A 25,170-nucleotide genomic window follows, 5' to 3' on the forward strand; every position below is an offset into this window, starting at 1 on the left:
GAAGAGACATTGAGCCAGGCGCTGCTAGCTGTCCCCCAGACGGAAAAAGGAGAAGGTAAGTCTTTAGGCTCTGCCTAGCTGGTGCTGCTCAAGTGTACAGTCCGACTACGCAGAAATGCCCCGGAGGCACATTATTTTTGCACAATTGTCTAATTTACCTTTTCAGCAAAAACACTGCAAGCATGGTTACATCGTCACGGCATTCCCACTCGCGTCATTAATTTAAGCAGCAGTTATCAGGCGCCGCCGTATCATTTATATGCGGGGTTGATTTTTGTTTTGTTACTATTTCAGTTTCGCTGAGGGAAGTTCTTCAATAAAGTTCCAGAAAGAAAAAAAACAAACGACTGTCTTCAGGGAAAAAAAACCTACTGGGGAAAAGTCCTTCGAACCAGCTGCAGCCCTCTGCTGCCATCGTATGGGAACTGCCTTCGGAGCAGCGAGAGATCCTCTCTGGTGGGGCTCGGTTACCATCCCTGAGAGAAGTAGTTATTTACAGTCAGCTACTTCGGGAGCAGAATTTTTAAAAAGGAATAGTTATTTTAAAAACCACTTTGTTAGTGAATACGAACTGCTGGCTGCTCTAACGAAGAACGGCAGCTTGCCGTGGTTTTCCCGAGATCCCAGCGCCACGGAACGACGCTATGTTACAGTATTTTACGGTTAGCCTCGGCTAACGACGTTTGCCGCTGCCCTTGCACCACGTTTTTGGTTTACAACGCTACAGCTTTGCTCCGAGACGTATGTCCCGGCACGCTGCCTTAGCGCTGCGGCGCCTTTGCCGCGTGAGCTGCGGGCAGGCTTCACGGCCCGCGTTAGCACGTCCCACGGCACCGCGTTGCGGGAGCCGTGCGGGGCTACGCGGCCAGCTTCTGCTCCGACGCCAACGCCGGGGCCCGCCGCCGGCGCTCGGGGTCACGGCTCGCCTCAGCATGCTGAAGACGGGGTTTGGTGGGCCTGGTTTTGGACAGGAACAACTTTGCAGGACGCGGGGGTTTGTGCTCCAACGCAGGCCGGCGGGTGCACCGAGACTGGCTCAGGGCAGCACCCTACAGAGCCCACCTGCAGCTGCGTGGGTGCCCGGCTGCGAGCAGCCCGGAGCGATGCTCCCCGGGGTACCCCACAGCGGGACGTGCTCCCACGGCCGGAGCATGGCGACCCCGGGAGCCCCGGCATCCCACCTCGCCCCCCCCCAACCCCCGGCGGGAGCCCCGGCCCCCCCCCCAACCCCCGGCGGGAGCCCCGGCATCCCACCTCGCCCCCCCCCAACCCCCGGCGGGAGCCCCGGCCCCCCCCCCAACCCCCGGCGGGAGCCCCGGCATCCCACCTCGCCCTCCCCCCCCCAACCCCCGGCGGGAGCCCCGGCATCCCACCTCGCCCCCCCCCCAACCCCCGGCGGGAGCCCCGGCCCCCCCCCCAACCCCCGGCGGGAGCCCCGGCATCCCACCTCGCCCCCCCCCCAACCCCCGGCGGGAGCCCCGGCATCCTACCTCGCGCCCCCCCCCCCCCCCCCCAACCCCCGGCGGGAGCCCCGGCATCCCACCTCGCCCCCCCCCCAACCCCCGGCGGGAGCCCCGGCATCCCACCTCGCCCCCCCAACCCCTGCCGGCGGGAGCCCCGGCATCCCACCTCGCCCCCCCCCCAACCCCCGGCGGGAGCCCCGGCATCCCACCTCGCCCCCCCCAACCCCTGCCGGCGGGAGCCCCGGCATCCCACCTCGCCCCCCCCAACCCCCGGCGGGAGCCCCGGCATCCCACCTCGCCCCCCCCAACCCCCGGCGGGAGCCCCGGCATCCCACCTCGCCCCCCCCAACCCCCGGCGGGAGCCCCGGCATCCCACCTCGCCCCCCCAACCCCTGCCGGCGGGAGCCCCGGCATCCCACCTCGCCCCCCCCCCAACCCCCGGCGGGAGCCCCGGCATCCCACCTCGCCCCCCCAACCCCTGCCGGCGGGAGCCCCGGCATCCCACCTCGCCCCCCCAACCCCTGCCGGCGGGAGCCCCGGCATCCCACCTCGCCCCCCCCCCAACCCCCGGCGGGAGCCGCCCCCGCCGCCGCGCAGCCCTGAAATGGAGGCCCAACGGCCGCCTCGTTAATTATTCATGAGGGGGTGGGGCCACGTCGGGCTCCGGGGAGGCAGGGCCGCGCTTCCCCCGCCGGCGGACGTCACGGGGGGCGGGGAGATGATTAAATATTCATGAGGAAGGCGGGGGAAAGAGGGCGGGAAAGCCGTGCGCCAGGCCCTCCCTTCCCATCACCCCCTCCCCCGCACTGAAAGGGGCAGCCGGCGAAAAGGCGGGAAAACAAATTAGCACAAATCAAACTACTGGAATAAAACACTTGCCTACAGTAATTTCTTTTAGATTGGATATTAGGAAAAATGTCTTCACTGTCAGAGTGGTCAGGCGTTGGAACAGGATGCCCAGAGAGGTGGGGGAGTCACCATCCCTGGGGGTGTTCAAACAACGTAGTCGTGGCACTTGGGGACATGGTTCAGGAGGCCCTGGGGGTGCTGGGTTGGCGGTTGGACTTGATCTTAGAGGTCTTTTCCAACCTTAATGATTCTATGATTCTTCCCTCCAACACATATGTGGATGCCATCGGCCCCCATCACAACCACCATCCTCCTTCACAACCACTGCCCTGAAACTGATCTATTTTTGTTTCTGTGTTTGCAAACATTTCTGCTCCTGAGCAAAAAACACAAACACAGGTGTGCCTGCCTGTGTGCACCTGTCTACATTACTATCCCCAGACCTCCCTCCTCCTAAACCCTGGTAGGTAGATTTGACTGAAATAACGCTTTTTAAAAATTAATTTTAAATAATATGTTTTAAAAATAGTTTTTTCTTTTTATTTTGTCCCCCAGGGACACGGGGTGTGGTGCTCACCAGAGGCAGTGGGGCCCGCTCGCCCCGCATGCCCCATTCCCCAGCTGCTCCCCTCAGAGGCAGCCTGGCCTGCTCTGTGCCTGGGGGGGTTGTTTGTAGGGAGGGAATTTCCCTGAGGTAAAAAAGAGCTCATATGGTGTTGTCTGTAAATAGGCATCGACCACAAGATCTTCTCTATTACCTGTGTGTAGTTTTGGGGGCGCAGGTCCCCGTTTTCAGCCCCCTAGCCCAGATTTTGGCAGGGGAGAGGTGCTGTAGGGGGCAGAGGAGAACGCGGCCTAGTGAGTAGTGAGTCGTTTGGCCTAAAGGTCATATCTCGGCTAAATCTGACCCAAAAGTGCAGGTAAAAGGCCAAATACAACCCACTCCCTCAAATCCTGCAGTCTGAGGAGCGAACCCAGCCTGGACTGAGGAAAAAAAGGAGGTGCTGGCGTTCCCCCCCAACCAGACCCCGAAGGGACGAGCCCGAACCAGCCTTTCCTCACAACAGAGATCCCAGTCGCCATCAGCAGCAGGGTCAGGATTCCCTGAGCTGTGCTTTCTACTCATGATTATTCACCAATTTAGATGCTTACAGGACTGGTTTGTACCACCAATCTGGTGGAGAGCCTTCAGCATAAATAAAAATATGTGTTTTTGTAAACTGTTGGTGTAGGCCAGGGGGTAACAAGTACAAACATGACTTCATAGCTACACTCGCTGCTCTAAGGTTTGTCATCCCTCACTTGAACTCATACATTTTTATTTGCACCGACAAGGAAAGAGAGCAAATTTATAAAAAAAAAAAAAAGGAAAAAACCTCTGTCGAGTTAATATTTGAAGTGATTCATTTTATGCTCTTTGTGACCAGGCAGGGAAATGGAAATGTTCCAAACCAATCTCCAAAGTAAACAACCTTTTGCAAGAAATGTTTGCCAAATGCTAACACAGGGCTCAGAGGAATATCAGGACAAAAGTGCATCCATTAGCAGGAGTTTAGCGACTGCTTAAGGACAAGAAATTCTAGAGTGTGTTGAAAGTTGATGCTTTTTGCCTTGTAAACAAATTAGTTTATAGCAACAAATAAGATGACCCTTCTTGGCTAATATTATGAGTTTAGCTTGTTAAATATTTAACATTTACCTTTCAATTTTCCGGTCTGGATTAAGCAGTTCTCTAAACAAGTGATATCCCAGCAGCAGATGGAGTTGCACAGACCATTGCCCCGCTCTGGCTGAACTCCCTAAGAAATAAAAAACACGTTAAGTCCAAGAGGAAGCAAATGGGAGCTTTCAGTAAAGTCTCTAAGCTTTGGCTTCAAAACTCACTGCTTGTACTCATTTTTATTTACATTCATTTTATCTAGCTCTGCTCTAAATTAAAATAGTGGTAGTCAGTTTAACTTCAATCAAGTTGAACAGAAACAGACTGGAATTGGCTGAGTACTTCTGAAAACCTCCCTTGTGGCGACGTATTTTTTTCTTCCATATAACACAATTGCAGACCCAAGGTAAGAATTTCAAAAAACACATAAAAGTGCCATAAATCCTTACAGTACAGTCCTGCTAAAGACAGTAAAGGAAGCAGGGCAGGAAAATAAAGTATCATAGGATTGCAACTTTATTTCTAAAGTATGAATCAGAAATACATATAAGATACGTATATATAAACAGGAGTGAGGCTGCTGTGTATATTGTACACAAGGAATTTAAGTTGGCTTGAATCCACAGTTGTGTGTGTAAAATTCCCACTGACTTCAGACTTTGCTTTCTTCGCTTTTAGAAGGTAAACATTTTTTCATATAACCATATGTTTATCTGTAGGTGGTTCCTTGATCACTCTGAAAGGTGTTACATCAGATTTCTGTCTCTTGCCTGAGCAACGTAAAAGCCTATTGAAACACTAATTTTAGGAGCAGCTACATTTGTTCATGAGCCTTGTGAAAGTTTAAACTACAAGCTTCTTTAGCTGGCTAGAGTTATACCATACCTAAATTAAAGATGGTCCCGGTGAAGGTGAAATATAACTTCCTTAAACGTACAATGCAAACCCGGTCCAGCACACAAGCACAAGTCAGCCAAACCCCTTTGTAACACTTTTAACGAAAAGCCCCATATTCTTTCAGTTGTCGGTACAAACAGTGCTTCCATTGTGGATGTGGTAATTTTGCTCAGTGGCCTATTAGAGAGGTCTGGCTTGTGCGCTTTCGTAATAAATATGAAGGATGTTTGGAACTTGTTTTCTGTAATTTTTGTAAATTTTTAATCTTTGAAACAATGAGGTCTATTCTCTGAGCGTATTTCCCACTGATGGTAACTGGGATGTTGCACTGCAGCTTGGACAGGCTCCAGTTATGTTACTACCAGTGCTGCCAGCTCTTGTAATTATACTGCAGCACTCATTCTTTTTGGCAATTTCCCTGAAGCCTCAGCTGCTGGAATCGAGAAATGGTGTGAAAAATCTCAGTTAAAAAAAAAAAACAAAACCCACAATTTTAAGAGGTAGGGAGTCACTAACTCGTTGTTGCCTGACAATGTGAAGCGTGCCCAACCAGAAGGCAAGCCAGAAGAATATATTTATTGATTTCTTTTAAAGCTCATTATTTTCAGACCCTCATGATTTTGGGAAAGCCCGAGTTGCTGGTTTTTTTCCATCCTGTATCATTTATGTGTATATCACACGTACGGTCATTATTTGAAATTAAGCCATGTATCAACTTAAATGCTGCAGGAAAAATGGTTTGAAGCATCGCTTTGTTATTTTTCATCTTTTTTTTTTGGTCATATGCAAGAATAAAAGTAGTTATCACTCTAAAGGAATCAAGTAATGTGACAACCTTTCAAAACATCCCTATAACTTTTTATATACTGTTGAATAATTAGTGTAACAAGGTAAAAGATTGTTGTTAATTACTGTAGCTTGTACCATCACATATGCTTCCTCAAGAGTTTCCTTTTAGAACTATTTTCCTAGCTTCCCGATGTCCCGCTCATACGATGTCCCCCAGTGCTTTTATCTTTTCCTCCTCTAAGGTCAGCTGAACACACCATTCTCTGAGACATGAAATTAGAAAAATTTTTAGTAAATCGCATGTCATTGCACTAAATTCAAACAACAATTTATCCTACGCAGATGAGATTTTCACACTCCATCGCTGTGTCTACAACAGAGGGTTTTCCTCTTGGCCTAGTTTTGGGTATAGTATTTTCCTCCTCTGAAAATAGGACTTACATATTTTCTCCCCAGGTTAAATTTATGGGACTAACAGAACAATGACATCCACGGCAGGGACCAGCTACACCTTGATTCCTAACCAGAAATACAGGCGCAGTAACCGTTGTTCCAGACAGCGCTGCAACACCTTGGACACGGATCCCCAGTCCCTGTCAGCACTCGGATATTTTAAAACACTTCCGTTAGAGATCTTTCAAATGGTATTGAATTATCTCTCAGGTGAGAATCTCAGAAGAAAGGTATTACTTCCAATATCTGAAAATTACCACAAAAGATTTCCATTTAGAAAGAGCAATTATTTTTTAAAATGTTTTACCTTTTAGCTAGTTGGAGTAATTTCATGTGACTTATTCTGTGAGTTGTCAGCTTTTATGTATGAAGAACCAAATGACCAAAATTTAAATGATAATTACAAACTATTTGAAGTGCTTTTTTGCTTATTATGTGTGAAAAGTATTCCTTAGATCTAGCCATTTCTAATTATTACAGTTTGTTGGCAAAGGCAATAAACAGTAATTGAATTTTGTTTCATTTGTAAATCTTCTTTCTTAGCCTGTTTTGAAGTAAGATAAAGTTATTGACTAGTAATCAGCATTTTTCTTGCCGTAAAAAGTTACAAGTGTACTGGGGTTTGCTTTTTCAGTGAAGGATATCAGCATGCTGAGCATGGTGTCGAAAACCATCAGCAACCGCCTTATTAATTACATCTCAACCCCATCAGGAAACCGAAGGCTTTTGCTGCAAGACTTCCATAACCTTGAGCCACCTGGCAGGAGAGAAGGATCCTATATTTTAGAGCACTACAAATCTCTAGGTGATCTTTTAATGCAAATGGTAACAATTAGAGGAGAACTAAACTCAGTTAAAAGGTTTCTTCTGTTGTACACATTGATCGGTAAAACGCTGAGGATATGGCCCAAATCATTTGCACAGCTCCCTCTGAAAGTGAAGTTCCTCCCCATGCCAAATAGCCCACTCAAATAGCATCAAGTGGCGGGGGACGTGGGAGGAATTACCTGAAATTATTCCAAAACCTCTTAGTTATGGAAAAAATAATGTATGTTCTGCCTCCTCTGTGTTTATTTTTTCATATTAAATGGCAAGCAGGGCTTGGGCAGAGGATCAGTTCTCAGTAGTAGGTGTTTCCAAATTTAGTTTGTTTGGACACCACCACTGGAAACTGCTGCAGAAACCAAGGCTCCCAGGCCCCACACTAGCCGAAGGAATTTGGCTGTTCAGACTGCCTTCATGTATCACTCTGGAGTTGCTCGCATTCCTCAGTCTGGGAAATGTAGCTGCAGCACTTAAACCCAGCCTAACTCTAAAGTGACCGACAACAGTTGCCATCAGAAAGCCTGCTCGATAAGCTACTTGAGATGTATTGCAGATCACATTCCGCTTCTTAGAAAAGCTCATCACAAAAATGTTATCACAGTTGTCAGCAACTAGCATTCTCCTTGGCAGCTTCCTATCGGAGTTCGAAGACTGAAATGGGCCTGAAGAACACATTTTCCTCTCACTCCTGGCTTAAGGGCAATGTGAAAGTGCCGGCACTTTTGCTGTCGCGGTATCCTGCCTGCTAGCCCAACCCTTTCTGGTGATTCACTTGTTCCTTCTTTCAGCTGCTCAGACCTCTTTTGGCATACAGTAAGAGAAATCTAGATCAAAGTAGCCTGGGTTCGATGGTAACGAGGAGCGCTGTACATCCTTAAATTCAAACCGGTTTGCTTTTTAACTTTTCTGTTAATCTTTAAAACACATTGACTCTAAGTCATTCAGCCTCTCACTCTGAAATGAAGCGTTTCTTCTCATGCGTCTTGAACACTGAAAATTTTCTTCACCCACCCACTATCAGTGTTCTTCTATCAGAGAAGCAAATTAAATTAAGTCCTAATTTCATCCATGTCAATTTACCGTTACCTAGCTGATTAAAAAAAAAATTGTTTATTTGTCAAAGAAATAAAATGTTGCCATGGTTAGATGCAGAATTTTAAGTATGGTTTCAACTAACATAAAATCAAGCATAAACAAGGTAAAGGAATGCTGTTAAAGTCGTTTATACCAAAGACCTCCTTCTGTAATCAACCCATGTGGGTTTTGAGGTATCTTAAAATAATCTTAGTGTTTTATTTTTAAAATGACGTGTGAAACCCTACAATCCTTAGAAAAAGAAAAAAAACAATCAAAATTAGTTTGGGCTTCGTAGTGACCACGTACAAAACGGCAACTTGTTATTTAAATGTAGGTGTGAGCCCGTTGCTAGAGCAGGCCTAGTAATAAAACCACGACATCTTAAAAATGTAAAGACCACTGGCAATATCTGTGTCATCAGTGGAAGGCTCAAGAGAACGTTTTTGTTAAGAGGTTGGTTGCAAAATCAATATTTACAGCAGGAAAGGCTGGACTCAATGGGAAAAAACTGTTCTCGTTCAGCGAGCCTGAGCAGGGCCTACACATCACATAAATCTCACTTAAACCCAGAGGGGTCTGGCTCCGCTCAAGTCCATGGTAAAATCTTCCAGTACTTGTAACGGGGACAGAATTTCAGTGATTGTTTAAAGCGGACTGGAGTTATAAACGGCCGCGGCGCTGTCCTTGCGCACGGGGCAGGTTGCCGTACGAAACCAGGAGCAGGGCCCTCTGCTCAACCTTTTTTACTCAACATAATTTTTCCCCACCCTGATGGCTGTATTCTGACTCGCAGCTCCGCCGTCTTAACAGTGTCAGCTATTCCCCGGGGCCCTCTCTCCAGTGTCTAGTCTAGTCAAGAGAAAATTTACTTGGCTGAGCTTTGGACCGTGTCCTAGGCTGATGAATAAATTCTGTCTGTCGCATAGGAATGCTAACACGCTTCTAAATAAGGAAAGAGTCGATTTAGAACCACGGTAAATGCATAAAGTACTTTTTGATATTAGAGAAGTCGGGTATTTTGGGGAGACTGACAATTCAGAAAGAAGTTTCCTTCTTTCCTCCCCGCCCCGCCCCAAAAAGTACACGCTTTTCTGTGGATTTCTTGATTAATTAACAAACAAGATACACATGCTTTATTCTGGTAAGGGTTTTTGAAGAGCAAGCCGTTAACCCATTTTCTCTCAGTAGTGTAGAAAAAAATGCTGCTTAACAAACAGCTGTTCCACACTATAATGAACTCCAGACTTTGACATCCTAAACACATACCATTTCGGTCCTGTATAGGAAAATAATTTTACCTCTTAGCTATGTTTTACATTAACACAGCTTAGAATGTTTTCTTTTTAGAGCGTGTGGCTATCTTGAAAAAACGTTGGAAGCTCGGCTTTCCATGATGTAAGGGGAAAACCAGTGTTCCCCGGGGTGCTGTTAAAAGAGGTGCAACAAGTAACATCTATTTCCAATATTTTTAACAGCTGTCATTCTAAAACCAATATAGGGAGCTTAATAGGGCTCCGACTGCGGCTAACAGGGACTTTAAAACAACATGATAAACAAGTTATGGCGCAGGAAGCCTGGGTGCTCCCTGACAACATTTCTTTAGTAAAAGATGTCCCCGCTACAAAAGCGTACGTCCCTTCCCCAAAGCACAGATTTCTACTCCGTGCTGCTCTCTTTGCCTCGCAGCAGCAGCTTTTTCTCCCTGGCGCGTGCATGCCTGCGATGTGCGTGCTTAAGCTAACTCGGCGATGTATGCGCCACGTATGTATGCTCACAGTCGTGTACATATTCGCTTTGTTCACAGGATTGTTGCTAAAAAGATGCACGCTTCTCCTGCCTACGAAGGACAGGCTAAAGTATATACACAAGATTCTCTCGGAGGTAAGCTCACATTCCCCTCACTAGCGTTTCCAATTGTCCCTTTCGCTTACAATACCGTTCCTCTAAGCAATTGCTAGTTGAATTATGCCTTTTACGGTCCCTTTGCTGGAGTTTATTACTACTGTGTAATGGATTCATTGATTTGAAATCAGTCTCTTTTTAATAATAATAGAGACACCTAAGCCAGCGTATCGAACACAAGGCTGCTCTACTGAGATTTCATATTCCAAGATCAGCAGGTTTCAACTCTGCTTCAGTGTGTGAACTACTAGAAATTTTACAGTGGAAGGGCACAGCTCTTCACAGAAATTTTGCTCTCCTGAAAACAGGGTCACTCTTCTTATCTTCCTTTTGCACACTCGTTTGACCCCAGTTTTGAATGTAAAGCTAAGCCGTAACGTAGGTGCTATAATTTGTTTCCTTCTGCGATAAGGGAAGGGAATCCTTCCGAATCTCTCTAGTCAGTACTGATGTACACATGTAGTACAGTGAATTTTCAGTCACGGGGGTTAGCTTACGATCAGCTAAGGTAAATTACTAGTGTTTTGCTTTTGCAGGTTTCCTGTTTTAAACTTAATGGTTGTCCAAGTCCTTTGCGTTGTTTAGGATTACAGTGCTATGGGGTATTTTTGCAGGTACAGTATCTTTGTGGAGAGAAGGCAAGTATCACAAATAAAAAAGAAAATTAAGGTATTTTCTAAATCAATCTGTGTTTTTGCAAGCTATTTAGAAGTATAAGATGGGTTTGATCCTTGGGGGGTAGGGGGAAGGTATTTATTCACACAGTTCTCTGGATTTCCTTTCTGGTTGCTAAAGTTGCTGATCTGACTCTTGAGAATTCCTTGGTCTGGATTTCACCACCACCGGTCTGGATTTTGATCAGCAATTTATTATCTAAGACGACATGGGGGAAGGGGAGCATTTTATGACATGGCTTCAAATTCACAAATCAAGAGCAGGAAAGGCATAGTTTAAAAGTAAATGGCTGTACACATCATATGCCAGAATCCTGTTGTTAGCTTGGGGTAGCTTAAAATTAATTAAAAAAAAAATCAGTGTCAAATGAATTAGTCCAGCAATCCACAGCTTAGTTACTGTAATGGCTACCGTGACTGCAAATACGCAGTAAAACGCTAAGGGTAGGGCCTTTTTAACACCACTTGAGATGTTTGATTGTGAAGTGTTGGAATTGCCATAATGGAGGCTTTGCTGGAGAGTAAATCACAGGCATTTTGAGCACATTTTAAATGCACTGAAGTCTTAGAAACTTGTACGTACAGGTACTGTATACGTACGGGGCATTAAAGTTTTTGATAATACAAAAAAAGAAGTGACTCTCCATGGTTAAGAGTTACAGGTGATTACTTGTGCTGGGACATTTGTCTCTGTAGCGAATACCTTTGTGTACTTTTCCACGTAAGGTTCAAAAATAAGATCTCGGCCCTGAATGCAGAACGCCATTAGCAGCTTTTGATTCTGGGCTGCGCTAAGCTTAGGTACAACCTCTGCCGTAACGTACAGCACCTCTGTGGCAGGTAGTGGTTTCCCTGCGCTCATCAGGGAGATGCTGTGCAGGCACCGCACTCCAGGTACAACACCCTCCCTCTCTGTTCTTCTGATAAGTTGCAGGACAGATTGTATTTATCTAACGTGAGAAATGGCATTGTGATCTAAATCCATGGCTCCGCCTATTCATTTCTACCCCCTTTCTTTTGCAATCTTCAGATCCTAACAGCAGGCTGGGATGAACTAGAGTGTCACCGGGTTTTTAACTTCCTCTGCGAGCTGAGCAATTTACCCCGTAAAGTACAGACAGTTGTCAGCAACAAACCAGGTAATCGTCAAAGCAGACAAAAGTCCTACGAAACCAAACCGCGCTATCGTGGAGGAGTCAGAAAAATAGATCTTGATTACTGCAAACAAAACACGGCTCGAACTGAGACTGTTTCAGCTCAGCTAAGCCTTGTAGCACCAATCCTTTCCTGACTCTCCTGACATTGTCAGCTCCAGTATTACACAGAAAGTGGGCATTCCAAAGCAAATCCTTGGCCTTCCTATAGAGGAATACAGCTATTTTTTTCTTCACCAAAAGCAAAGATAAGTGCTTTTGTCTTTGACATATATCCTGTAGTGAAGAGAGTTGTCTTGAGAGGCGTTTAGGGTTTTTTTAATCATTCCATTATCAAACCAATGTGTAAATTGTGAGTATACTTAAACAGTAACGTGGACTCGAACCTTTCCTACTGTGCACCGATGCCAGTGAGATCGATGGGAAAGGAACCAACACAGAAATAAAGGAAGGCAGTGAAAAAGTTAGTTTTAATGCTTCTGAAACACAACGGTGACGTGGCACACGCGTCTCAAGAAATTCTCACATTACCCAGCTCAGAACCAGTATTTCTGGGGAACGCTTTATATGCAGCCAGATACACGCTTCCTCCTACTTCCACTTACTGATGCCAAAACCCAGAAACCAAAAAGCATAGCTGAGAGCCCTTGAAGACATGCACGAGTTGCTGCAGAAATGTACCAGGGGGTGCATCGGTAGATCCTATGGCCTGAAGTAGTGCAACGTACCCAAAAGAGCCAGACTCAGGAAGTAACAGCTGAGAATTTAATTAAATCCCCCTAGATGTTCTTGGGCAGCTTTAAGAAAATACTTCTTTCTCTTCCTATTAAAAAAAAAAGTGATCATCTGTATTGTGCGAGGCTTAATGGATTTATAACATCTCCATTCTTTTACCCTAGGAAGTGCCCGAAAGCTAGAGCTGCGGATAAGGTTATACTGTCGTAGTGTCTTGTTGAACCACTGGATCCATCGAAGTGATTCTGCATTTTGGCTGAGTCGTATTTTAAAGCCGTGGCCCATGGTCAATCAAGCCCGCCTGCTGTATATCATCTTTGGGCCAGTGTCCTCTCTCGATGGCGAGTAGTTTGGGGGGGTTAATTTTCAAAGTTTGTTCCTTGTGAATGAGATTTCCTTGCAGGACACAGCGGTTCTGAACCCAAGCTTTATGTAAAATAAAAAGTAATCGTATTGCCTAGAAAAAATTGTTGCGCTTAACCAGACCTCACTGACATATATGAAACATATAAATGATATGTGTGTGTGTATGTATATAGACATCCCTATGTATCTAGAAATAGTTACAATTCAAGCTAAGAAGTTGCACCTCTGTTCCTCTCTTCTCCCCTGCTTTGGGTAGAGTTAGCTCGAATGCGCCTCAAAGAAGCACCTGTTGCCCTGAAGAAAAGCATGCTTTCTCACTTAATTCTCAGACTTGGGTTTCTTTAAATCGCCCTTTGATCCTTGCTGCAACTACCAAGCAAGAACGTGCTTTTCCCACAAAAGGTTGGACCAGAGATGATCCTTGAAGTTCCTTCCAACCTGGGAGTCTGTGACACCTCTGTCCCTACTGAAACGACAGAGGGGAAAAAAGTCTCACTGTCACAAAGACTGAGTTGTGTTACCCGAAGTCCCTCCCCTGACTCCGCTCTAAGGCCCACTTTAGCACCTTCCTTGTTTTAAAAAAAAAAAAATCACTTTGTCGCTTGATAACTATTGTGATTAATATATTGCTCAGGACACGTGGTTTGGCAGAAAATGATAGAAGGACCAACAGATGAGACCAGTCTGAAAGGTCTAGCAGATGCAATTAAACTGCTGTATGATACAGAAGCTAGAGAATGGACAGCAGATGATGTGATCAGTCTCGTGGATGAGCTGTCAGGTATGCTTTTGCCTTTATCATTAATCCGTAGGATTATATGCTTGTGTCCTCCAAATCTGGCAATAAGTGTGTTCCAGACATGCAGGTGCCTTGGGAAACCGTAATATTCCTTTCAGTTACGCCACCGCTGCTGTAAAAGTCATTACGCTTGGAAGCCAGGCAGTAGCTGGGGATGAGAGAGACCCAGCACTGCTTACAAATTCCGGCTGTCGTTTCCCATTGTGAAATATTTTAAGAATCCATGCAGACCTTTAAAAGTCAAGTCTTGTCCAGCCATTATTAAAGAAACGTCGTCCAAGCTGCGTAAGCTGAAAACATGATGTTTGTTCAAGCCAAAATTCTGCTGAGCAATGTTAGCAGCTACATTGAAAGGTGCTTTTGGGTGAGATTACGTCACGGGAGCTGTTGTGGAGAGCTCTAACTATTGCTGGTAGGAATTCCTTACATGACTTCATTGCTGCAACTGCATTCCAGAGGGCAACCCCTCACAAATTCTGGTTAGCTTTCAAAGCCAACAATTCGTAAATTCACATCTTCCAGAACAGTTTTTGGGGGCACTCCTTTCTTCTTGTTCAAAGATCACTAAAATTCTCTCTATTCTATTACAAAGTGGTTCCCCGGGAGTGGCTCATGGAAAACAATGCTCGGCTTCTTATTCTGAGTGGAAACAACATCTGCTTCACTTTCATGGCCAGTAAAGCTGTGAACGGAAGAGCCGTGGAGTTAGCCAGGCTCATGGTCTTCCTGGCTTTGGTGAGTACTACCGAACAGAGCCGGCTGGGGCCTTTTGTCTCTCTACCCCCAGATTTGCTTTCTCAGCCTTGAAAGCTGTTTCCCATCTCCTCCTACAAACCAGGACTAAGTCCAGCAAGAGACTCGGTGCCCTCCCACCGCCCGGTCCCTGCCCAGCACACCTCTGCAAGGTAGCGAGCCTGGCCTCGAGGAGAAGTACCGCTAACAAAACGTTGAGGGAAGTTCCTCCCTTAGTGTGCTGACGATAAGAACCTCAGTGCCCTCATAACAAACCCTGACTTTCCAGGCCATTAGAATTGATCCATTAGAATCAATAGTTAACTCTAAGATTTAATCTTGCCTTTTATAGCGTCGTACTCGTCATAAAAGACATATTTCTAATATTTCCTGTATATGCCAGGTCTGTGAGAAGGACCTGTACTGCATGGACTGGACAGTAAAAATGATGCAGAAGGTCTGCAAAGTTTTCAGCACTCCAGGGGAGAGAAACAACTTCCTGCAGTGTGTGGAGAATGCCTTTGCTCACCTGGTCATGGACATGCTGCAGGCAGTGCTGTCCGGTAAGCCTGCGGGTCTGCGAGCCGGACGAGCTCCTTAATCAGGAGCTGGCACTGAGCGAGGCAGCGTGGTTAGCGCGGCATCACGGCCCGTCCTTCCTCCCTCCCTCCCCAGGCAGAACAATACTGGGGAGCCTGAGGTTTTTTGGTAACATAAAACAATGAATCAAGCGCCACAATTGGGAGGGGCGTGTATTTTAACTGGTCTTTCTTGTCTAAGAGATTCCTAGCGCCATGGATGGGGGAACCGACAGGCTTTTGCAATGCGTCCCACCAGAGCATTAGGCCTGAGGTCCTTTCGGGCTGCGTCCGAAGCGCAGCTCCGAGCAGCTGCCAGCCAGCCTGTTCAACTCAACAGGCTGCAGTTGCTCCCTGTCCACAGCCTGTCAGCCTTGATACAACCTCAGGACTGATTATGATGGCAAGCTTAGTTAGGACAGATTTTTGTCTTAACGCACAATTGTTCTTGTCCGTCTTTGGACAAGCTGGCAAAGGAATTTTGGAGAGAGTCTCCTGTGTTATTTCACAGCTGTCCTGCCATCAGGTGCAGGAGCTGGTGCCTCATAAATCTAAGCAGAGGCTGCTGATTCAGCCTCTCCTGAAAACACTGAAGGAGTAAAGATTTATCTTCAAAGAAGTATTTTAATTTCACTAATCATTTTCAAACGTTTTTCTTTCCCCCGGTAGGGGACCGTGATGAAGAGGACAGCAGCTTTTTGAATTTGTTTCACCTTGTAAATGCACAAGCGAACTTCCATAAGGAAATCCTGTACCTGACCATGAGAAGCACCAGCAATACCATTTGATGCTCTGAATTTTACAGACTTTTGCTCTACTCCTGCTGGATTTTTTGTTTTCCTTTTAAACATTTCTAAAGCAGTGTCCAATTATCTCTTAAATTTCCATCCCAGTAAGAGCTGGAGTAGCTGTGGGAGAAGCTCATGACGTATGCGTCAGCCCAGCCGAATGAGCTCATGGAACGTACTGGGGGACCTCTAAGCGTCTGCGCGTTTCGCTCCTCTGAGGCTGCGTTAGGACGCGCTGAGGAAGCAGGCTGAGGGCCTCTGGTTTGGGAACATAAACTGCATTCTTTTCCCACTGTGTATGTTTGCATACACAATAAAAATGACATGGTTTTCATATTTGATGTGCATACACAAATTGAAGAATGTTATCCTAGTTCAGAACCGAAAACATTTTGATCTTTTAATTTTGTTTTCTCTTGGGAATCGGAGGAGGAAGAGGCAGGCGTAGTTAGAGGAGCACAGCTACACTTCTCCAGTTTGCCAGGGTCTCTCTCGCCAGCCCCTGCGTTCTGCGACAGAAATGCTCTGTAGACCGAATGCTCAGTTTTAGCAGAAAGAGGCGATTCCTGAAAGCAACTTAACTGCTCTTCCCCCAAAACTACAGGTGCCTTTAACCACCAAGCAGGAGAAACTTCAAATCCCTCTCCCTGCCCAGTGTAATAGCTGAACTGTTGAATCATATTTGCCTTTATAAGCCCGAGCTAAGTTGAAGACACATGTTAAATGCACGTAGGCCAAGATCACTGTTTCATTAGAGTATATAAGTGTTTGCTACTTATAAAAGGTTTTGATTTTCTGCTATCTTGCCTTCAAAACAAAAACATGTAATGCGTAATAAAAAGCACTTACTTTACTGCGCATTGTTTACAAGGTGGCTGTTATCTTCACTTTATTAAATACCCTCCTCCTCCACCTGAATCACTTTCCAAATGCTTTCGTGTTCCTTCAGGACCAGATTTTAGCTGCAGGGACCCACCTTCAGCTTTGAAAGCCGCTCTCCAGCTGCTGGAAACAGCTAAATGGTACCAATTCATCGCAGCTGCCCCCACTTGATTTCATCAGTAATGAGCTGACAACAGCTCTGTAATGATTTGCTTGGAAGTCTGCGCGTTAAAAATTCTTGTGACAGTTGTTGAATATACAATTACAGATGGGATTTGACTACTTTAAAGAGTGGATACAGGCTATAAATTTGCTGAGGGTCTTTGCAGCGTGCCGGTAGGTGGCAGAGGTGAAACCTTCCCTAGAGGAGTGTCTGCTTCTAACATCCCTTTTTTCTCGCTCTTTGAAGGTTATATTTAAAAGCACGCTGCGATACTACAAATGTGCTGCAACTATTATTTCTGAAGTAAGGAAAACGCAACGGTCTTTGGCTGAAATCTAGTGAGTGAATGGAATGCCTCCGAACTGATCACTAATGAACTCAAAAATACGAGGAGAAAACAGACTTGCCGTGTTACGGTGACAGGGAGACGCGGCCGAGAAGCCGCTGAGGCGGAACGCTACAGCCCAGATCGTTCGCCGTCCCCTCCCTTTATATGCAGGAATCGCTACCAATAAACGACCTCCACAGGTGGAATCCAGAATAACGGAGCGGAGACTTGACCCACGGCACCGTCTCAGCCCGTTGCACTGCTGGTGCGTAACGCTGCTTCGCTGTGCCGTGGCACAAAGCCCCGCAGGGCCGGTGCGGGTTCTCTGCCAGTGCCTGTCTCATCTCCCGGGACCCAGCGGCAAGGAACGACAGCCCGTCGCAAGGGATGCCATTATGTGAGCGCAGCCACGCGGGAAAAGTGCGTTCTTTGATTCACTGGCAGCAGTCGGCAGAGATGAAATGTCAGCTCTGCCGGCGCTGGCCCGCTCTCGCAGCGGATCCTCCAGGAATGCAAGCTTTGGGCGGCTGCCAACTGTGAAATATTGATGGCATTATTAATTATTATTAACTGCTCTTTTTTCTCACACACCCAATAGCTCAGCAAGTCATCGGGGCTAGTTTTTGCAGCGTTCGTACGTACAACAGTGTTTCCACCAGGCGAGGACTTTCCTCCTCAAGGGATCAATGCTCAAAGCCACCAAAGAGGCGCTTCCCAAACCCGTTTTGCTTGAACTGGAAAATGACACCAGCCTTGCAGCCTCGTTTTCCAATACCACCGTCTGGTCGGCTCTCGCCATTAACCACCGCTGGGCTAATGGTGTCCAGGTGGGGAGCCCCTGGGCAGCACCGTGCGCTGGAGGTGCTGGGACAGCGATACTTGGGAAAACGGTGCTTTTTCTTCTGCTGCCAAATTTTAACTGCTGCCATGGGGAGTCGATAAACCCCTCCCAGGCTGAGAAGCAAAATTCCCCCTGTGCCAGCGTAGCCCTTTTCAGACCAGGGCTGCACGCCGACCGCAATCAGGTGCAGAGCACCGTATCCCAACTGCTAAAGAGCTACCCCTGTCCGCTGCGGCCGTTTGTCTGTCTGCAAACACCCCTCCTGCCTGGCGGTTTCAATCCCTTCGCAGTCCTCAGCTGCTGGGCTGGGTCACTTCACCTTCCAGCGCGGAGCTGGCTGAATCGGGGCCCGGAGGACGGGATCGTTATGCATAGCTGATGGGTTTGTAAGGCCCTCTGAGAGGAAAGGCACGCTCCGAGTAAGAGAAAATGATTGTTCCTGGTTTCACACTCAGCTGAGTTTCCATTCCACGCATTCCTCGTTACTCATTCTCTCTTAATCACTGCAGATGTTGACATCAGATACGGACTCACGAAGGTTACTGAGAACATGACTTATGCTTGAAGAAATTCCTCCCAGAATATTTCAAGTTTCTGATTTTCGACTATATTTGGTGATGGAGTGAGGAGAAGCTTTTCTGCATCTCCAGGGCCCGGCGATGAGGGACTGCCCCAGTGGCTCGGGCTGAGGCTGGAGCACTGGGAACACACCACGGGGGCAAAGTCACCAACTTTGTGTTTCTCTCAGGAGTTCTACTAACAGGAAATTGCAGTGGTAAGTGTTCAGCTGGCAGCACTAACTGCATCCAGTGTTCCCAGACTCTGAAATCCCTCTTCTTTCTGTAAACACCATCTTCTGAAAGCCTTATCGACCCATTCCAGCGTACCCCGGCAGTGCCTGCACAGCCCCTGCGCTCCCCGGCTCCTGTTCTCTCGCGCCCACCCGTGTGACCCTTGCCATGGTTAACTAATGGGACATGAGCAGCTTTTCGCATTACAGATATTTCAGGTGTTTATTGCTTAAAAAAAGACAACCTGGGAGACACCAGGTGTATGAAAGTTTTGTCTTCTAGGAGGATGAAACTTTCAGTCTGAAAACAGCATTGCACGTGACTGAGCACGTAAGGGCAGGGATCCACGCGGGGCTTCATAAAAGGACAGGAAAAATTCTCCTGATGCCCCAGATACCTTCCCAGTCCTCTCCAAGCTGGGAGAAATTAAGCTCTGAAATGTTCTTTCCATCCCACAGAAATTTCCATCATATTAAAAATGTTCCTTTTCCTACGCTGAGATGAACTGAGAGCTCCCGGAGCTTCCCTGGACACTGGGGAGGGGACCTGAGTGAGGGTAAGCCATGGCTTGGCACTGTCCGCGCTGGGGAGAGCCTGAAGCAGCAGCTGCCCCTTGTGCCGGGGGACGCAGCGGGGGCTCGGCATGGTTTGCCAACCTCTCATCCTTCTCGGGGCTCGCGGTGTGCCCTGCATCTCTCCATGGACACCGGGTTTGCTCCTGGAGCCGTGTGTGCCCCGGCCCTGCAGTCGATGCACAGGGATGCATTTCCGCAGAGCCAACGCCAACAGACATATTCGTGCTGTCATTCCTCTTTATTTCATTTCCTTGAACATTTTTCATTAAAAATATAAACGCTTTTCTAAAATTAAACCCAAACACCCGACCTCGGAAGCGCTCATCCCAAGGGGCTGAGCCATGCGGGCGGGGGCAGGAGCCGTCGCATCCTCCCGAGATGTCACGTGTGTCAGCGGGAAGAACCCGCATCTCCCCTCACCTCGCTGCCCTCGCCCCTGCCACCCCATTTCCCCCCTTCGCCCCGCTCGGCCCCCTCCGCAACGCCGGCGCCGACCCCGCGCGGCTCCTCGCTCCGCATCGGGCAGCCGTTTGTTCGCAGAGGGTTAACGCTTTTCCAGAAGGCTCCGAGGGAGACGGACCAGGCGGCAGCTGTGGAAGAGAAAGGAGATGTTTGTCTGAGCTGGGCCCGAGAGCTGCGGCAGCCCCAGAGGTGGTGACGGGCGGGACTGGCAGCGTGTGCAAGCACAGGCGGCGGCAGCAGCCCCGCTTCGCCCCGCACGGGGGGGCAGAGGCCTCGGACCCCCCCTTTGCCTCCTTTAAACTGATGCAACCAGGATCCCTTCTTGCTTCTCCCCTAAGCTGTTTCATTCCTCTCCCTCATGGAAACAAAAGCCACAAGTTCGTGCTGCGAAGAGCAGCTTTTCCAAAGGGGAAGGGGCCCAATAAACCCAGCGGGGAGAGCCCAGCAGCCGCACAATAGCCGGTGCACGTCTGAGCGGGCGAGTGGCCTGATTTATAAAATAAACTCTGGTGCCCTCCTTCCAGCCCTGAGCAGGAAACAGCTGCGCTGGTGCTGTCAGCCCGGCTGCCTCGGCCAGCCAGAGGGAGCGGCAGCCAAAGACAACAGCATTAAACCACAAAAGTATCCCCTCTCCCCCCCACTCCCCGGACACGTTTCTTCCCAGAAATTAAAACCTGGTGGGACGAGGAGCGGCCGGCTCACCTGGACGGCGCTTCAATTGCAAGGCTGATGCTGAGCCGCATCTTCCCCAGCATCGTTCTAGAGCATGTAAATGATGTAGGAGAGGATCACCAGGCCGATGATGGCAAAAAACATCAGGATGAAAATATCCAGCATGGTGGGCGAGGAGCTGGTGGGGCAGGGGGTGCCGGGCTCCCCGCAGCGTGGAAAGGGGATGCTCGGCAGAGAGCCGCCGCGCCGCTCGCCAGGCAGCCGCTGCGTCCTCCCCTCCCAGCCAGAGCACGGCTCGCTCTGCTCAGGATGGAGAGATGATGCCGGAGCTGACGGAGCCGCTTTCCACCAGGCGGAAAATAAAGGGATAAACAGAGGCGGTCAGATCGGGCTTCAGCCTCGCACGGGCGGAGGAGCGCTCGCTCAGCCCAGACCTGCGAGCGGGGCTCCCAGGAGGCACCGTCCGCCTGCGGGAGGGTCGCTTTGCCCCTGCTTCTTCCCCCCCAAACTGCTGTCTGGTTTATGGGGGTGCTTACGGTGATGTGACCCTCTGTTTGCACCTGGGAAAGGGCCCACCCTATGGGGAAAGAAGCGCGAATGAACTTTGGCCATGAACTCTCACCTTTCAGAGCCTCGTGCTCCTGGGGTACCGCAGCACCCTTTGCTTTCAGCGTCACACCACCTGCCTCAGTACTGTTTAAAGCAATACAGATTTGAGCGAGCAGTAACAGCCATGGAGCATTTCTATTTTCATCTTTTTTGACTAGTGCTGTTGACGCAAATACCATCCTTCACCACACACCTTTAAGATTTTCTTTTCCCACTGCTGAACACTGTAGTTGCTGAAAATCCCACCCTGAGAGGCTGCAGCAGCCACGCTCAGCCGTCGCCAGCTGCTCTCGGAGCACAGGGGCTGGCTGGGGGTGGGAGGACCGAGCTGTCGTGCTGCTGCGTTCCTGGAGAGGTCGGGTGAGGCTGGGACCTGGTGCCCTTGCTACGCTGCCCACGCAAAGCTGACCGCTTCCCTGGGTGCGTTGGCTCTGGAGCAGCCACCAGCACACCCAAACCCAGCACATCCCACACCCACGCTGTAACTGGCGTTGAGCCTCTGACGGCAAGACCCTGAAGCGGGACAGCAGGCAGGGAGGCATCGCCTGCGCCTCCGCCCCGCTCTCTGCGAAGGTTTCTCCAACGTTCGTCACGGCTGAATTTCGAGGCTGATCTGCCAGGGCTCCGTGGTACCCGGCGGCTGCAGCACATCAGCTGGACACGCTGCAGCAGGGCTCCGAACGCTTCAAGGGATGCCGAGAGCAAGGGACGAGGCAAGAAGCTGCACCCCAGGCCGGCTCCCAGGGCTGCCGGCGTTCCCCACTCCCAGGGGAGCCAGGCAGAGGTGAGGACCCCAGTTCCAGCAGCCTCCCCCAGACCCGAGATCCCCACCCAAGGGAGCAGGAAAACAGCCAGAAACATGACCACAATCAAACCCAGCACAATCGGCAGGTAAAAATTATACTTTTATTTTTAACTCGAGTAAACTGGGAAGAGAATTGGTTGGTTTGTTCCATTCGACGGTTCAGTTAAAAAGACCAATAGCGGTTTTTTATTGGTGGGTGCTCAACCCGACGGGAAGGAGTACACAAGGACAAACCCCAATCAAGCGACGGATCCGGAAGAAAACACGTTCTAAGCTCAGCACTGAGACGCAACTGGGGAAGCTGGGATGGACGAGGTCTATTTTACATGTGATGAGAAACAATTTAGCTTTTAATTTTTTTTTTACTATTTTATTTATTTATTTATTTTAAATACAGGTTTAGGTGCTTTTCAGCTATGAAAAAAGGCAAAAAAGTGCATAAGTCGAGAGAAAAGGCAGAAATCAAGCAGTAAGAGATTTGTTTCCCACAGCAGGGGAGGAGGAGCAGGGCATGGGAGAGGAGAATTAGGACAATGGTTTCAAGGTAGCATTAAAAAAATGTTTGTATACCAAAACGTAATTGCCTGTGTCGTTTGGTCCATTAAAAAACTGTTTATTCACATTGAGAGTCCCCCCTAGTCCCAGACAAGAACGTGATTAAGAAGAGGATTAGCAGGGAGACAGACTCCCCCCTGCCCAGCTGCCCCCTCTCCCCTGCTCTTGTGCTCGCTTGCTTTAGCACCAACTGGGATTCGATCCCATAAAGCCCATCTGGCTGCTTCTGGGGTCCCACTTTCACCCCAAGGTGATGACAGTGCCAGGAGTCCCCATCACTCCCCCCTTTCCCATTGCAACGGGCTGGGGAGCAAGCCAGGAGCAAAACACTCCCCTCTCCGCGGCTCACGTCCTCCTGGCGGGTCTCTGCCCTGCCACGAACCCCCTCGCCCCCAGCAGCCCCTGACTCCGGTCACTCCAACCCCGGCACCATCCACAAACCAGCCCTGCAGCCCCACGTGCTTGGAGAAAGGCGACTGCAAGCGCGAGGCCGTGGGAGCTCTCCCCCTCCGTGAGACGGTCCCCAACGATGTGTCCCCCAAGAGAGCCAAGGAATGTGTCAACTCAGCCGCTTTGGTCCCTAGATTCCCTCTTTTCCTTTGGGAGTAGCAAAGGAGGCAGCTTCCCCTCGGAAGCACCCTGGCCCTGCGGTGCAGCGCAGCCAAAACCCCAGACAGCCGGGCACGGGGACGGTCTCCTCCGGCCGCCCAGTCTCTTTGGTCCGGGCCGAGCCGGGGCTGCGAGCGGGCAGGGGGCAGCGGGAGCACCAGAGGCAGCACGAAGGCAGCACCGCTCCCCATGTCCAGCTTCTCTGAGCTGTGAGAAGAGCGTCCCACTCCTGCCCTCCCTGCACACGCTTCCAGTTATACCTGCCCCTGTCCAGCTCCAGGACCTTCGGAGCCCAAAAGAGAAGGCGACAGGGATGTGCTTTGAGATTTTGGTCCATGATGTGATCCCAAGTCAGCGGTGGCCCCAAAAGCCACCACCGCTGGGGACCAACAAGAGGTGCAGGGTGGCTCGGGGTGCCAAACCCCAGTCTCTGCCACTCGAGACCGAGCTGCCGGAGGGGACAATCACCCAGGACGGTCCCCAGCGCAGTGCCAGAGAGGGAGGATCTTTCACACGTGGCTCAGAAGAGGCACAGGGACGGGTCTCTCCAGACCATCTACCCAGTGAGTGGAGGGCTCAGGAGGGTTCCAAAAGCCCAGCAGCAGCAAGAAAAAAAAGCAGGAATATTCTGGGTGAATTTGAGGAGCAACCACTACTAAGAGAGGAAGAGGCTGCCCCGGCACACGGGGCCCAGGGGACCCCCAGACCCTGGCCCAAAGAGAGAAAGCCAGGGCTGCAGGGGGGACGTGAGGTCTCGGTGTTGCAGTGCATCCCCCCAGCGCAGAGAACTGGGGATCCCGGCCCGTCTCCAGCCCTCGAGTGGGAGCAACAGCTTCCAGCAAAGCAAGGCTGCGGCTGCTACTCCTTTACCTGCACCAGCACAGCCCCGGCTCAGCCCCAGAGGGATCGGGGAGGCAGAACAAGGCAGCCAGAGCCCAAGGCAGAAGCAAGAGCCGCTCCAGGGCTGTCCAGAGCAGCCGCTCTGAATCCCGAGGAGAAAGATTTTGTTTAAGATTTGAACTGCGAATGTTTTTCTGTTTTGATGACTGAAGGGAGCGAAGACTGAATGAAACGCTGCACAGAGGAGCCAGGAGAAGCAACGGGAGGAGCCAGGGTGGTGCTGGGTGGAGGCTGCCAGCCCAGCCCCTGGGACAAGCATCCCTCACCTCCTCCGCGCAGACATCGCTGCCCCACTGCCCGTCCCCACCGGAGCAGGGGGAATTTGGTCCTAACAGACAGTCTCCTCCTCCCTTTGCTAGGTTCCCGGTGACTCCGGCTGCTTCCCCCGGCCAGGAAATGCCAGAGTGCCCGGGAGGGCTAGAGAGGAGGGAGACGGAAGGAGAAGGAAAGCTGCGGCGATTTGGTCTCTCAAGCCCCCAACATCCCTTACAGACAGTCCCTCAGTCCCGACAGAGCTAGAACAAAGCTAAATTGGCAAGAGAAACCGGAGGCGGCTGCAGAAACACAGAGTAACCGAGATGTCAGGACACGGCTCTGGCGGGCAATGGCAGAGCACACGGGATAAGGGATGCTGGGGCAGAGAGAGAGACGCACACACACACACACGGGGGCCGGCGCGGGCTGGGGGCTTGGCTGTCAGCCACGCACCCCGACCCCTCCCGCGGCTCAGATGGCCTCCACGTAGTTGGCGGGGAGCATGCCCGTGTCACCCGTGCGCTCCACCGTGCCGTACATCCATCCGTCATCGATCTGCTGCACGTTGATGATGGTGTCGCCATCCTGGAAGGAGACCTCGTCTTCATCAGCCGCGTTGTAATCGTAGACGGCGCGGAAACGCTTCTGTGGGGAGAGAGGGGTCAGCAGGCACGGACGCTTCCCGTGCCCTGCCCCAGATGGGCAGAGCTGCCATCCACGGGAGCATCCCGGGGCAAGGAGCCGCACCGAGCCCCATGCAAGAGCTGTGCTGGATCCAGAAGGTTCTCACCGGGCACTGCACAGGGATGCTGGGGCCAGCTATAGCTGTGGCAAGCAGCAGCCAGGCACCCAGCATTACACCCACCAACCCCTTCAAAACAGCTCTTCCCCTGCGCAGGGGTGGGGAGCAAGTGCAGCAAACCCTAACCCTTGAGGGGTGGAAACCAGGGGCTGGTGTCGAGGTGGGCGCCGTGAGCCCTTG

At 49.8% G+C, this 25,170-nt stretch overlaps 2 protein-coding genes and 1 long non-coding RNA gene across 3 annotated transcripts in view; 1 reads left to right on the forward strand and 2 right to left on the reverse strand.

The window, feature by feature from the left end:
• Positions 1 to 6,123: 6,123 nt before the first annotated feature.
• On the forward strand, positions 6,124 to 15,781 carry FBXO47 (F-box protein 47). Its single transcript, XM_009512057.2, has 10 exons — positions 6,124 to 6,321; positions 6,746 to 6,916; positions 9,818 to 9,894; positions 10,452 to 10,529; positions 11,620 to 11,728; positions 12,643 to 12,819; positions 13,479 to 13,625; positions 14,236 to 14,378; positions 14,779 to 14,938; positions 15,623 to 15,781. The coding sequence occupies exons 1-10, from the start codon at positions 6,141 to 6,143 to the stop codon at positions 15,739 to 15,741; spliced, it is 1,362 nt and encodes a 453-aa protein (XP_009510352.1). The 5' UTR covers positions 6,124 to 6,140; the 3' UTR covers positions 15,742 to 15,781.
• Positions 15,782 to 19,540: 3,759 nt separating this feature from the next.
• Positions 19,541 to 21,676, reverse strand: LOC135317348 (uncharacterized). The gene is made up of 2 exons (XR_010376330.1): positions 20,486 to 21,676; positions 19,541 to 19,911 (listed from the first exon to the last, which is right to left on the reverse strand). It is a non-coding gene; the product is annotated as an uncharacterized LOC135317348 (long non-coding RNA).
• A 274-nt stretch (positions 21,677 to 21,950) lies between these two features.
• Positions 21,951 to 25,170, reverse strand: part of LASP1 (LIM and SH3 protein 1) — a 34,281-nt gene continuing 31,061 nt past the window's right edge. Inside the window, exon 7 of the mRNA XM_064473490.1 lies at positions 21,951 to 24,833. Coding sequence (XP_064329560.1) covers positions 24,660 to 24,833 — 174 coding nt within the window. The 3' untranslated portion in view covers positions 21,951 to 24,659. The remainder of the gene's footprint in view (positions 24,834 to 25,170) is intronic.

The sequence above is a fragment of the Phalacrocorax carbo genome, chromosome 25, assembly GCF_963921805.1.
Source record: "Phalacrocorax carbo chromosome 25, bPhaCar2.1, whole genome shotgun sequence".
NCBI classification, from domain to species: domain Eukaryota; kingdom Metazoa; phylum Chordata; class Aves; order Suliformes; family Phalacrocoracidae; genus Phalacrocorax; species Phalacrocorax carbo.